General features: G+C 37.8%; 2 protein-coding genes across 12 annotated transcripts in view; one reads left to right on the plus strand and one right to left on the minus strand.

Annotated features, from left to right (window-relative positions):
- CASK (calcium/calmodulin dependent serine protein kinase) overlaps positions 1–14,975 on the plus strand; it is a 127,027-nt gene that overhangs the window by 51,845 nt on the left and 60,207 nt on the right. For all 11 annotated transcript variants that reach the window (XM_053386883.1, XM_053386882.1, XM_053386886.1 and 8 more), the window contains one exon: positions 4,849–4,921. In XM_053386883.1, the coding sequence (XP_053242858.1) occupies positions 4,849–4,921 (73 nt within the window). The remainder of the gene's footprint in view (positions 1–4,848; positions 4,922–14,975) is intronic.
- On the minus strand, positions 11,020–14,156 carry LOC128413083 (probable G-protein coupled receptor 34). The gene is made up of 3 exons (XM_053386894.1): positions 13,969–14,156; positions 13,054–13,142; positions 11,020–12,594 (listed from the first exon to the last, which is right to left on the minus strand). The coding sequence occupies exon 3, from the start codon at positions 12,545–12,547 to the stop codon at positions 11,435–11,437; it is 1,113 nt and encodes a 370-aa protein (XP_053242869.1). The 5' UTR covers positions 12,548–12,594; positions 13,054–13,142; positions 13,969–14,156; the 3' UTR covers positions 11,020–11,434.

Genomic DNA, 14,975 nt, shown 5'->3' on the forward strand with positions numbered 1-14,975 from the left:
AGCAGTTTATACCACTCAGCTATCTCACGCTGCTGCTGGCAATATGTTGTCCATCATACTTCTTTTTAAATTAAAAATAGCAAAAGAATAAAAGGCCCAGGTCCAGCCAAAATTTAGCAAATGTAAATTAAGAACATAAGAACCCTGCTAGATTAGGCCAGTGGTCTGCCTGCTTCAGCATCCTGTTTCCAATAGTGACTAGTCAGATGTTTTTAGGAAGCTGGCATAGTCCTGCCTGTCTGTCCTGTGACAACTGGTATTTAGTGGAACACTGCATTAAACTAAAGAGTGGGTGGAATGGTGCCACAGAGCTGCCCCTTTGACACCAGTGTCGCTGCTGCTTCCCGAGACTGTGCAGGGTCAGGGTGGTGTAAAAGGCTGGGCTCTGCGGTTCACTGGTAAGAGCACCAGATTGGCTGTGCTGGTGTCCCCATGCAGACCCAGCCTCACCTCTGAACCATCCTGGTAAGCAGCAGTAACACTAGTGACTGGTGTCACCATATCAGCTGTTCTCATAAGCTGCTGTTGAAAGATCCCCATGAATTTGCTCTCCCCTCTTAAAATCATGTAAACCAGTACCCAAAAAAACACACTGGCTGCATTTGCATTAGCATTATGACAAGGTGCAACAGCCAGCCTTGTGCACTCTCTCGTCCTCCTCCAGGAAGGAGTTCAGAAGCTTTCATTTTCATGGTGTTCAAACCCAATTACAGTTAAATTTAACTATGGTTAGTGAAAGGAAGCCAGCTCCAAAGCATACTTTATGAACCACAGTTTGGGATTTGGGTGTTATCCTAAACTCTGGTTAATTTGAAATGGAAGCAGATCCCTGGCACCATCACAATGAGGAGCAGAGGGAAGGAGAGAGTGCATAAGCCTTAGTCTCACAGCAGCACACCCTTATAACACTAACCCATGGTTTTAGCATTACATGTGAGGCAGAGAATTCTATAACTCTGTATTGAATGAATAAGTTGTATTGCTTAACTCTTCTGGTTGAGCCATCTGAATGAAATCCCACTAACTTCATATTCCAAATTTCTGTGTGTGCATGTGTGTGTGTGTGTGTGTGCTTTACAAAGCAACACAAAATGTCTGACGAGTTTCTTCTCTCACTTTTTACACATTTGTAGGTTATAGGTAGAAGCTTTTCACCTTCAGTGGCTATGTTTCCCAGAATTATTTACCCTTTATAAAGTTTAATTATCTAGCATTTCAAGAGTTGAGGATGTCTGACATTGGGAATATTTTCAAGCCAAAAAGTATATGAGTAAAGATTAATAGATGATAGATCATAAAATGTTGCAGAGAGCTTTCAAGGGCACAGAGTTTATGGCGACAGAAGGGAGAGGCAGGGAAAGGGTAGTTTAATATACTCAAGGATGAAATCTAGTGTATCTGAAAAATGGTTTGGGTGCATTTGATAGTATAGCAAAGGGTGGCAATGAGTTTAATGGGGGGAGGAGTGAATAAAATGAAAGGACAAAATGGGGTGCAATGATCTTAGGAGAAATAGAGTTTTCTTGTGATTGTAGATTTTGTGGAAGATTCTTAGAACAGGTTTGAGGAGAATTTAATTGATGTTTTTGATTTGGTGCTTTTCTGTTCTACCTGCCTAGTGAAGCAAGGCAAACCAAAAGCATGGACGTTATTTTTCAGGTTGGTCAGAGTAGGAGTTTTCTTGAGGAGCTTGTTGCTTTAAAATTGGCATTATGGTGTGAGCTTGATGTGTAGGTAGTTAAGGAATAATTAAGTGTAAAGAGGATTTTAGTTATTTTTAATATAGCTCCAATACAATCTATATATTAATATAATCCCTTTAAGGGCAAAACCCTCTCAAGGTGGCTTACAATTAAAGTATAGTATGCTACAAATCTAACATTAAAACTGTTAATAGAAGTCAGCAAATAAGATGGTGAACTTCCAGTCCAAATACTAAAATGCAGAATAAAGCATTCAACAAGATTGTAAACAGGAGAATAAAAGCAACTCAAGAAAAATCCAACAAAAGCAAGTTGGGTTTTTTATGCTTTCCCAAGTACCTGAGGGAATGGTGTGTGCTGAAATGTAGTTGGTAATGCATTCCAGAGACATGGGACCACTACAGATAAGGTCCTGTCCATGTTGGAGGCAGGCACATGCAATGAGCCTCCATTGTCAGTCTTAAAGTGTGTGCAGGCTGATATGAATGTAAGTTCTTCCCTGAAAATGGGAAAATGCATACCACCAAAGTTTGCTTTGAAGAGTTATTCCACCTTGTATTGCTTACCTGCATGTAAATTATTTCAGGAATCAAGCAATATCTGTTTTATGATGCTGTGTAAAGGAAACGTGGATGTTGCACTGAAATTGCTTGGTTCCACCAGCTGCTGCAGCACTACTAAGTAATTGTTCTGGACATACAACCCATATAGTCAGATGGGGTCCACATTGATCAGTTGAAGCTGTTAATGGTGCTGCTGCTTTGTTTTTCTATGAGGACTCTAAGTTTAAGTGGGTCAATTTAGATGTAGCAACAAAATGAAAGTTCAGCTTTCTGTCAACCTGATCCCTCAAATAGAGGAAAGTTCTTCCACAAGATGTGCATTTTGGCTCTTTTGGAGCCCTGTAGGCAGGCTGAGACACTTGTTAGTTCAGTTGCTGTCTTATGTTCCATAATTGCCACTGTGTTCTGTTGATTTTTATGTTGTGTGGTTTTTTTGTTATTGGCTTTAACTGGATTGCTTTTAATTTGTTTTTATTTTGCTTTAAACAGTCTTTAAACCCTTGTTGGGTGAAAGGTGTACAAGTTCAGTAAATAATAAGCAAACTGAAAACTAGGATGTATTCTAACACATGGAATAAATTTTGGGTCTTTTATTCACTATTCCTTTTTCAGCTCTGTTTTGAATAAAAGGTAGTTTCATAAAAGGTAGCTTTTCAGAAGTATGGTATATGTTAATCTGCAAATCTTTAAAAATCCAGATTTTTCACAGCATTCTGTATGTAGTAACACTTATTTTGGCGCTAGTTTAGTACAGAGTAGAAGAGTGCCATCCACTGGGCAAAGTAAATTGCAGCATGGGGAAAATAACATAGTGATGAATTTAAATACCATTGTTGCTTCAGAATGAACATGTGGGATTGTACTAGTCCCTAGGGGAAATGTTATTAAACATTAATATGCCACCTTTCACACATACAGCCTCCCAAAGTAGTTTCCCAAAAAATGAAAATGATACACTATCAATTGAAATTTATACAATCCAGTGTAATTAGACTTCAGCAGATTAGCATTTAAAAGCCAGATAAATCCAACAGTCAAAACTAGGAGAGTTGGAAGATTAAGACTATGATAATTATCAGCAGCATAGCATCATCACTGTGTATGATACTTGGCAAAATAACATAATACAGTTCTCTGCCTCAAGGAGCTTACAGTTTACTAAAGAAACAATTTTGAAGTGATTGGTAGAGTGCTCATTGGAAATTTTAGAATTGGAGCAGACAAAAGGCAAATTCAGTGTTAGGAATTCCTAAAAGATAAACATTTTGTTTCTTCATTTAAAACATTTCTATTCCATCCTTCAAGATTTCCAGTGCAATGAACTCTCATTTGAACACTGTAATTTTGACTGTTCTGTGTCCAAAACTGCTTTACATAGTTTCGAAAAGGCAACTAAGAGGGGGCAAAATAAATTGTGGGTAATCTAGTCAGGGACTAGATCTATAGGGACGCGGGTGGCGCTGTGGGTAAAACCTCAGTGCCTAGGACTTGCCGATCGTATGGTCGGCGGTTCGAATCCCCGCAGCGGGGTGAGCTCCCGTCGTTCGGTCCCAGCTCCTGCCCACCTAGCAGTTCGAAAGCACTCTTAAGTGCAAGTAGATAAATAGGGACCGCTTCATAGCGGGAAGGTAAACGGCGTTTCCGTGTGCTGCACTGGTGCTGACTCGCCAGCTGCAGCTTCGTCACGCTGGCCATGTGACCCGGAAGTGTCTTCGACGGCGCCGGCTCACGGCCTCTAGAGCGAGATGAGCACACAACCCCAGAGTCGGACATGACTGGCCCGTATGGGCAGGGGTACCTTTACCTTTACTTTAATCTAGTCAGAATAAACAAATATTATTCCTCCCTTAAAACCCTAGTATTAATCTCTCTCATATATATATTCTTATACATATACTACGTTCATGACAGAGAAAAGTTTTCGCATGTGGTGCATAATTAACAGGGAATTAATTTCCATAAGATGTAGTGATGACCACTAGTTGAGTTGATTTTAATAAAGAACTGGACAGTGTTATGGAGAAGAAGTATATTAGCTTTGATAGTTAAAAATAAGGTGTGAGCCTCGAAGCAGGTGTCTCACTAAACCATAGCTTAATGTAAAGTCCAAATGCAGCTAATATGTGCATGTTGCATACATCATATGCTAGTGCTTGATCCAATAGTAGATACTGCATGCAGAAAGGGCTGCTATGGAGGGAAACTAGGAAATGAACCACTGGATTTAGATATTTTGTGCACTAATCCATAAGTCTAGGAGGGCAGCAGAAGTCTATAAATCATATCTGTGGTTGGTTACAGGATGACACCTGGCAAGACACCTTTTTTCTCTCCAATTCCTTGTCAATTGATAATCCATTTGGCTGAGAGAGGGAGGTTGTCTGCTCTTTCTAGGGACTAGTGGTGAAATCCCAGGTTTACTCAAATGTAACACTTACTGTATCCAACAGAGCTTATTCCTAGTAAAGTGTATATAAGATTGTAGCCTTGGACCTTAAAATGGTCTCAAAAACAACCTGAGTACAATTCCTATGCTATATTTGTAAAGCTATAATAATTTTATTTATATTTTGATTTTGCAGTCATTACATGAGACAGATACTGGAAGCACTACGCTATTGTCATGATAATAACATAATTCACAGAGATGTGAAGGTAAGTCATATTAACATCACAAAAATATTTACCCTTTACTGTGTTAACAGTAAAGTGTGGCATTTATATTATCTGCCTTTTTCTTTGTTGCCATGTAGTTTAACCCATTCTTGGAAGGTAAAGCACCTGTTAGCAGCTGGGACTTCCAGAATCATTGGTACAACTACCAAAATGCTGAAAATTAGCAAATCGTTTATGCATACACACCACACACTTTTTTTGTCTTTACATTTTTTGGCCTTGAATTTATGATCCTTTAAAATACGTTGCTGCTGTATTTATCTCCACAGCCACATTCTTTAAAATAGAAGCTAGAACATAAGGCTACAATAAATCCATGTGTTCCACAGGCTATGTATTAAATTCATTTGTTTCCATAACATCTGCTATTTATTGTTCCAGTTGAGTGCAGGTTCAATGCACAGGAGAGTCCAGTTGGGCCTCTGTAGACCCTTGATGATACGCATTTTTAATGTTTCATAAAACATAGGGCTTGATCCAGTTGAGTAACTTGCATGGCACAAAGAGGGAGGGCTTAGTGAAAATGTGGAAGGTATGCATAGGTCTCCAAGGCTCTGCCGTGCTCCCGTGCACCTACAAATGTCAGTACTACTGTGGTAGGGAATGATGAAAACAGAGCTCTATTAGTGCTGTGAGACTCAATGGGCTTGTTTGCAAGTAATGCTAAAACCATGCTTTAATACCACATGTATGAGCTAGAACGAACCCATGTAAGCCTCCAGTTCTCACACTCCTCCCTCTTCTCCTCCAACTTGACTGGGACAAGGAGTTATGCAGTGTTTAGATAATTTTGCACAAATCTTGGCTTATTAAATTGGAACCAGAGAGCATGATTTAAAACAAACTAGTCTGTTTCAGTACAAGTCGTGTTTTTTGAAGCTGGCTTTTTAACTTGCCCGCTTGTTTTAAATCTTTGGCAACAGAGAGCTAGGATTAGTGGATAGTGAAACTAAATGCTAACCAAGTTCCTGGCCATTCAGGAGAGGGCAGGTGTGCATGGGGGGAGGGGGGCTTGTGAGCCTGAAGGTTTGCTCAAAGCTCCATCCAGCACATGCATGTAGTGCTAAACCATGGTTTAGCATCACATGCAACCTGGGCCCATGTGTGGGTGCTGTGCCCACATTTGAGTGGATTGGTCCCTAAATATTATTCATTATTTGTTTTATCTTTCTAATGATATTTCTGAACTGCCTTTATACCATCTCTGGTGCCAGTGATGATGTTCCTATTAAAGTATTACAGGTACAAACTATAGTTTCCTTTTCGCTTCGTTTTCAATATTTTTGCAGTAAGCGTGATAGTACTTGAGGTTGAATTGCTCTGTAGACTGTACAAACTTTATTTAATGACTAATAAATGCTAATAAAAGGTTTATGGAAATCTCATTCTTTGCTGAGTATTTGGTACATTTAAAGCAGGTGTGAGGAACTTTTAGCACACCAGAAAGCTAAACTAAAATTCCCATCAGACCCAGCAAGCAGAAATGCTGGAAGTTGTGGTTCAGCAATTTCTGGAGAGCCAGTGGTTCTCCACACCTGATTTAGAAGCCACACTTTCACATGTCTAATCCCTGCTCAAACATCTCTAAACTCCACTAGCCGTGTATGAAGAAAGATTCTGGGGGATTCTCTCTTAAGAGTTTTGCTCACAGAGAAGGGGAACTTTCTGACTAATGTGTAGACAGCAGCAGTGAAGTGCTGCTGGAGATAAATGTTTATGTAGTCACTTTGCTAGGGAAGGTGACACATCAGCTCTAAGACTGAAAGGAGAGAGCTGATTGTAAAAGCTATGCCTCTTAATAAACCTTATCTGTGCAGCAACTTGGTCTTGCTCTTTATCCAGACAAAAATGCTATAATCTACACAATAATAAAGGGGTATAGAATTACTTTATGGTTATTTTGATTTAGGGGTATGATATAAGGATGGGGGAAATTCAGTAAACTATTCATTAACCTACTGTAGGAGGCGAGAAAATACAGGTTGTGAGGCCAGAAAGCCTTAGAAGTATAATCTTGGACAATAATCAAAGGATAATTGCTTTAGCTTGTTAAGTCCTCTTTGGTTTACTCTACCCTCTTTTAATGTAAAGTACATGTCATATGCTCTTTCAAAAAAGTATGTAGTCAAACTTTAATAGAATTCATCTCTTGATTCACACAAAATCACACCCTTGTCTTCCATGTTAGTTAATTTTAAATAAATGCTATGCGTGGTATTCAACTAAGTCCTACTCAGAGTAGACCCTTTGAGATCAGTAGGTAGTATGCAATGCTAGTTTTAATCATAGTTCCATTGAAGTTGATGGATATGACTACATGTTATTAATTTCTGTGGGTCATCTCTAAGTAGGACTTCATTGAATTCAACACATTGAACCTTAGTCCTATCCATTGACTTCAGTGGATCTACTCTGAGTAGGACTAGTGTTGGATACCACCCTATATTCTGCTCATATTGACAGTTATTAATATAGAGTCTAGACTGATTGTAAAGCCCTATCATGATTGTAGGTACATGGAAAGATTAGAGAAGATGAATTTGTATCATACAAAGGTGACAGTTATTTTTTAAAACAACAAAAACGGTTATTTATTGTGAAGCTTTTCCTTTTCCTTTACAATAGTTTATAAATCTTAACAGCAAACCTTCAGCTATTGTGAATATGTGGAATGTGGAAATTACAGATCTCTGCTTGCTTGTGTTCCCTAATGCCATAAGCTAGGTGTCACTGTTTGATTCCTTTGAATACATTTGATCTTCAGCTGTGTTAAGACATAGAGTAAGGCCTTATCAAAGAAACCCAGTCTTGTTTCACAGTTATAAGGAATTAAACAGAGAACACTTGCGAGTCAGATTTAACTGGGACATAATGAAAATGTGATGAATCCATGTCTGTAGTGTCCTTTCAATTCCTGGAGTTGCTGCACTAAAACAGAAAACTCTACATGCTGTTGCATTACATAACTTTTATTTATGTATTTATAACATTTATATAATGCATTTTGTCAATGTGCATATATTTTTTGAACAGTAATACTGTTTAAAAATTATTAAAGCTATCAACTAGAATTTTTTTTAAAATCATGAAAGGTTCAGATGATGATGATGAATTATATTTTATTAGTTACATTTTTATCCCACCCATCCTCTTAAAAGGGCCCAGGGTGGCAAACAACAAGTGTTAAAACAAAAAACATATTGAAAACAATTGCAATACCATTATACTGTATAATAATGTAATGTAATACATAATAAAAATAATGTAAAGTTAAAGGGACCCCTGACCATTAGGTCCAGTTGTGACCAACTCTGGGGTTGCGGCGCTCATCTCGCTTTATTGGCCGAGGGAGCCGGCGTACAGCTTCCGGGTCATGTTTCCAGCATGACTAAGCCGCTTCTGGCGAACCAGAGCAGCGCACGGAAACACCATTTACCTTCCCACCGGAGCGGTACCTATTTATCTACTTGCACTTTGACGTGCTTTCGAACTACTAGGTGGGCAGGAGCAGGGACTGAGCAACGGGAGCTCACCCCGTCGTGGGGATTCGAACCGCCGACCTTCTGATCGGCAAGCCCTAGGCTCTGTGGTTTAACCCACAGTGCCACCCGCGTCCCAAAAAATAATGTACAGAAGCTTTTATGATGCTTAGGAATTAGATTTGGTCACTATTAACTGGTATTTGTTAGTTTAGTTTTAGTTAGTGTCGTGTAGATCTTCCTTAAGATTTGACTTTGGTAACCACTTATATGATTTTGTAATAGCTAGACTTTTAAATGTCTGGGTAGGATTTTGGAGATGGAAAATTAAGCAATAATTCTTATCTGCATGTATTCTGCAGTCTTCTTTAGAATAAATTTTATTTTCTCTTTCCATGTTTTCTACAATACTAAGCACAACAAACTTTTTTTAATTTGTTCAGGAAGGTGCAAAAGTCACAGGGTGCTTCTAACCACTAAACAAAAATAGTTGCTGTGTGACACAAGTTAGGTTAACAACATGTGAGTCAAAATAACTTGATTAAATCTGTGGCCAGAATTCAAAGAACTCTTCAACTAACTCCTTGCATTGAAGGGAGTTTTGAGCTTGCTTTTCTTGAACCGCATTGGAGAGTATTTGATGAAAATCTTCTTTATTTAGCAGTGTTTTGCTACACATCAAATAAAAATGAAAATATTGTATGGTGCTGCCCGTAAATGGTTTCTGTAATCTGTAAAAAAAAAATTGCTTCGGTGTTTTCCGCAGTAAGATTTAATTGTAAATTATATTTATCTCCCCCCACCCCGTATTTGTACATGTGTTTGCAAATTGAATAGCAGCATTAGTATTGATATACTGAACAGAAATAGAGAGTAAAGGTCTGTTCTGTTGTTATATTTAGTAGAGTGAGAGTTTCTATGGCTGCATTTTGATTGAGCACTTTTAATTAATTGCATTGATACATTGGGGATTATATGTGGCTTTACCAGAGAGATATTCAACACTAATTTTAAACCTTTTTAGAGGCAATGTAATAAGTAAAATAGTAAGTATTTCTTTAGCTTTGGTTCTTACTTGAAGCCAAAGAAATAAATAACATTAGCAAAGGCATGGTACAGTATGGGAACACTTATTTCCTGCATGTATGTTGTTATTTAGAACTGGAAATTTGGGGCTTATAGGCCCAAAGACTAAACAGTGTCTCTGATTGCTACAGATAAAGCAACTTCTGAATTATGGCAAGCTAGGGCTAGGCAAACCTATTTTGCTTAACCTCTGCAACATGAAACATCTTCTACCCACCTTCCTGGATAACCACTTTGTCTCAAGTTCACTTAGTCCTTTTTGACTAAAAGACTGTGGCTGTCCAGTGCTGTACCTCCATGGTGACATAGCAAGGGTTCTTCATTGTACAGTGGTACTTCAGGTTAAGTATTTAATTCGTTCCGGAGGTCCATACTTACCCTGAAACCGTTCTTAACCTGAAGCACCACTTTAGCTAATGGGGCCTCCTGCTGCTGCCGCGCCGCCGGAGCACGATTTCTGTTCTCATCCTGAAGCAAAGTTCTTAACATGAAGCACTATTTCTGGGTTAGCGGAGTCTGTAACCTGAAGCGTATGTAACCTGAGGTACCACTGTATAATTTTGCCAGCAATGGATCCAGTTATGGGCTGAGACCCCAACATAAGTTGTGATGTTGGAGCCACCATTTCACCTATTTACGGTCATCCTCTAGACATATTATACTGTATAGAAGCCTGCTAGGAAGTGAACTTTGCAATGCATGTTACAAGCAGACCGATAAAAACATCCATAATACATGCAACAATCATTTAAATTATTGTGGCTCAGGAAATTTTGGTTGCTAACTTAGACTGCTGCTTACAAAAACAAATGCAGACTCAAGCAGTCAGCTGCTGATAGTGTTATTCAGTTGAGATCAGAGGAACCAGATACAGTATCTGACTCTTCTCTATTCAGGAACACCACAATGAGATTTTAACCACTTGCAGGGGCTTAGAATGCCCAAACCCACTCAAAAGGCACTACCATTTTTCTCATTTTATCTTAATATTATCAAAACACAGAGATGTGTTTTAGGGTTCTACTATATGTGAGGCATGTGTAATTAGGAATAACCAGCTAGAAGACAAATATTAAGTGCAGCCTTTTCATTCTTGCATGGCAACCTGCACATGCCACTGTCCGTTTTAAACATAGCTGTGAAAGGATCCTCAGCCATCGCCTGCTTGGCACCCACACTTGGCAATACAGAGTGCTTTCCAATCATTTCTAATTCAGTAGTGTCGGCAACAGGTTAGTAGCCATAATCAGGAAAGTGCAATATAGAATTTTTACCCGCTCTGTTTCAATTTCATTGTTAAGGATTCATGGTTAACAATTCATTGTACGTGTAATTCTAAGCATATTTACTCTGCTAGGTTCTTATCATTTTTTTCTTCCTGCTTTATAAGGTAATTTTTATTTTATGTTTTATGTTAAAATGAAAAGAATTGAGTGAGCACACTAAACTTGTTTTGTAATATTTGAGATACGTGTCTGCATGTGGACGGTATATAGATACAATAGTTTGGAATCCATTGACACAAATAGTTTTAATTAATGTAAGTCTATAGTATGCAGTACAGTTATAAAATGTTATTGAGATTCAATGCTAGCAAACATCATTACATACACAAGAGTCTTGTGGGGAGATTACTTTCTGTTTCTAAAATACTTTACATGCACACCCTTTCAAAAGTCTACTGAATCCACAGCTATTACTACTTTTTCTTCTCAGAAATCTTACTCTTAAATTTAAAAATCTTAGCTATTACAAAATTATATATGTGGTTACCAAAGCGAATTCTTAAGGAAGTTCTGCATGAGAGTAACTAAAACTAGGATCATGCAAAAATGTTATCTGTGTTGACAGGATTTGTTAACTTTAAGCTGCAATCCTATTCACTCACTGAACTCAAATGGAAGTTACTTCTGAGCAGAAATATATGTTAATTGTTAATCTTATTAAGATGCATTCTGGAATGGTGACTTGGGATTTCTGAATTATCTTGAAAAGAATGTCCTTGTTTTGTCTCTGAAGTACTCTCATTCACACTTGAATCCACATGAAGTCGCTTACAAATCAGTTGAAGTACAGTTTTCCGGACACTTCTGGACATTAAGAAATACATAACTGGATCTAAGCAGCTGTTAAATGATGAGAAGACTAGTGTAATCTCGTTGTATTTGTGAATGATCTGTTGCCAGTGACAAGAGGTTTTTTGTAGTTGTGAAGTGATATAAATTAATCTGAATATATGATAAGGAACAAAGCATAATGTGAAAATGATAAGTACTATGAAAGATTTCCTTGCAATGGCAACATATGTTCTAGTATTAGGAAAACTTGTTCTCTTCTTGGAAATTTTCAGAAGATTGTTTGCAATTTTAACATACGACAGAATCAGTAGAATGAAAACAATCCAAAATATTATAACAAGAATATAATTAACACCTGCTTCCACTTTTGCATTTTGCTTTTCTCTGTAATGGAAACATTTTGATGAATGTTTATCTTCCTTCCTGGTAGACTGAACAACCATCAGTATAAATCCCATTATTGCAACTGTCCACAGCGTACAACACAAATATACGCTTCGTCTTGCTGTTAACACTCTAGGGCGTTGTATAGATTTGTTAATTTTTACATAACGGTCCCAACTAATAAGCCCTAGTAGTACGATGCTGATGTACATGTTCATATAAAATAAGTTTCCTATAATCTTGCAAAAAATCAAGCCCAACAGCCACTTGTTCTGGGCTATGTGATAGTATATTCGGAAAGGGAGACAAAAGATCAGTAGGAGGTCTGCGATGGCAACATTAAGCAAATAAACATGGATAGAGTTCTTCTTGCAAGGAATGCCCAGAAAAGCATACAGGGCAGTAATATTGCCAACCAATCCAATTACAAAAATGACCGAATATGAAAATAGTAGAGTTAAAGACAGTGATTTCTCTTCCGTATCACAGTAAGTAACAGGCATTTCTGTGGAGTTTTTTCCAGTTTCATTTTCAGCAAATGAAAAATTCATGTTCTTCGCTGGGGTTTTCTTGTGCATACGGTATGGAAGTCAAAATTCTTAGTAAATCTTCACTTACACTTTGCCTGGAATAAAATGGAAGACAGTGCAACGAGTACAGTGTGGAATTAACTTGATTAACTTTTCAAACAAACTCAGAAGCTTTTCAGTCATAAGCCTTATTTTAGTCATGCATAAAATCAGCAAAATAGGGTCTTCACCCAGAAACTATTTATGAGCAAGTTTGCAATTATAACTGCTTTGTTTATGCAAACATTTTGCTCCTTTTATTTCTCCTCCTTTTTTAAAGTAAGGAAAGAGCAAAAAGTAGGCTTCCTATAAAATCTGATATCCATCCAGTATCCCCAGTGTTTAGATGATTGCATTGATAACAAGTGGTGATAAACAAATAGTACGTAAAATCTCCTTTGGCACATTAAAAACAAACAAACTGTGGTTTCAAAAAAAATCAAAAATACAAAATGTGCCTTGATATTAGCTAAGTAGTATCTTAGGAATGTAAGAAGCAGATCTTGTTTACATACCAAATATAATTATTTGGAATTCCCCACTGTCTGTGGTGGCTGAGGCTGATGGGAGCCCGACAGTATCTGGAGAGCCATGGGTGCCACACCTGGTTTAGGCAAAGAAATGTTATAAATGGAACAAAGATCTTGTTAGGAAGCTGATAGATGATTTCTGGCAATATGCTTGATCTGTGTCTATGAGAATTTCCCCATGCATTAACTTGATTGAGAGTTCCTGCAAAAATATTTTCATGTTGATACCTGAGCCCATAATAAAGTGACATTCCAAAATGACTTTGTTACCATAAAAACAGATTCAGATTATTTAAGGGTGGATTCAAAATGGGAAATCAAATTCTACTTTGTGTTTGTAGTTTAGAGTATGATTTCATTGTTGAAAATGAAAACATGAACCTTGAAAGATTTAGATTTGTAATTTTACTAGTGTGTCACATTTTATATATTTATATCACATTTTATATATTTATACTCTGTGTGTGTGTGTGTGTGTGTGTCTGTGTGTCTGTGTGTCTGTGGGTGTGTGGGTGTTCGTGTTCTCTCTCTCTCTCTCTCTCTCTCTCTCTCTCTCTCTCTCTCTTAATAGAAGCAAGCAGCATTAAGCTCAGAGGGGCTTACTCCTCAATAGCCATGAATGAGGTTGTGCTGTATTCACACTTCCTCGGCAGCAAATCCTAAACTGCCTGTTGTTTCAAATATATGCTACTACTTTGATAAAGTTGCTTGTGAATGTTATCCAGGTGGCAGTCTTAACATTTCTCTGCCTTTTTAAAAGGAAAGAAAAAAAATGTGAAAGAAAAGTAGAATATGTTCTTGAGAAAAGTGCTTTTCAAGAAAGTTGCACTAGAAATATAAAACTATTTTTCTACACTTAACATATGAGAAAATTGAACTATAATAAAAGGAAATACTCACTTTTGGGTTAGTGACGGAGTCTTTTCTACTGAATTCTGCTTTCAGAACTTGTGTTTAAGGAAGGAAGGAAAGGAAGTCTGTCTTATTAGAAAGTTGTGACTAGGGTTGTTTTAAACTGGTAAGAATCGGCTTCATCAGCTATTTTAGTCTTTCGTGCTTTCCTCCAGATATCTGTAGGAGGATTGGGGGATGGTGATGAGCTTTTATGTGTAATAGAAATCTCTGGTGCATGAAGATGCACCGCGGGAATGGCAGGTATATATAAACACACATTGGGATATGGTGGAGGACAAAATATGAGCACTAAATACAGGGGAACACAGAAACACATTCTAATAAGAGAGCTGCCATAGCTGAAAAGCACATTTAAAAAGAAATCCCAGTTAGCTCTAACCATGATTTTAGCTTGCTGATGAGGCAAAGCTTAATCAGAGTTAAGGCAGCAGAAGGGGATACTTTACAGGGTGGTTGGGTAGTGTGTTTTCCTGGACCTACTTCCAATGTTTTAATGATTATTGAGAGACAATTACTTTTTTGGTGAAAGAAATATTGCCTACAATCCTTTTCCAGGCACTAAGTAATGCTGTCAAATTTCATACTTCAATCTTCCATTTAAGCTATTCCTCTGATTGTTGTTATAATGTCTAAATAAAATGTCAAATCGATAATGGTATGTCCACCTCAGAATGCAACTTCCCTCCCCTAAATATTTTTCGTGCCTCTGCAAAACTTGTAGTTCCCCAAAGTCTGCTGATACCTCCTCTTTGTGCATGATCATGCTATTTTGGCAACCTAAGGACGGGCAGCTGAGATAAATGAGATCACTGTTTGTGTGTGGTGAATTTTGCCGTGGATAGGTTAGATGTGATTGACAGAGGAGTATTGTCACAGGAGTGGATGGACAAAATATGCACTGGTTTTGTCAACGTTTGCTAGGTGTAAAACAATAAGGGGTACTACTGAATCAAACATACTCAAAATGAGAACTTGTTGTGAAAAGGTAATTT

This window comes from Podarcis raffonei, chromosome 4 (genome assembly GCF_027172205.1).
Source record: "Podarcis raffonei isolate rPodRaf1 chromosome 4, rPodRaf1.pri, whole genome shotgun sequence".
Lineage (NCBI taxonomy): Eukaryota > Metazoa > Chordata > Lepidosauria > Squamata > Lacertidae > Podarcis > Podarcis raffonei.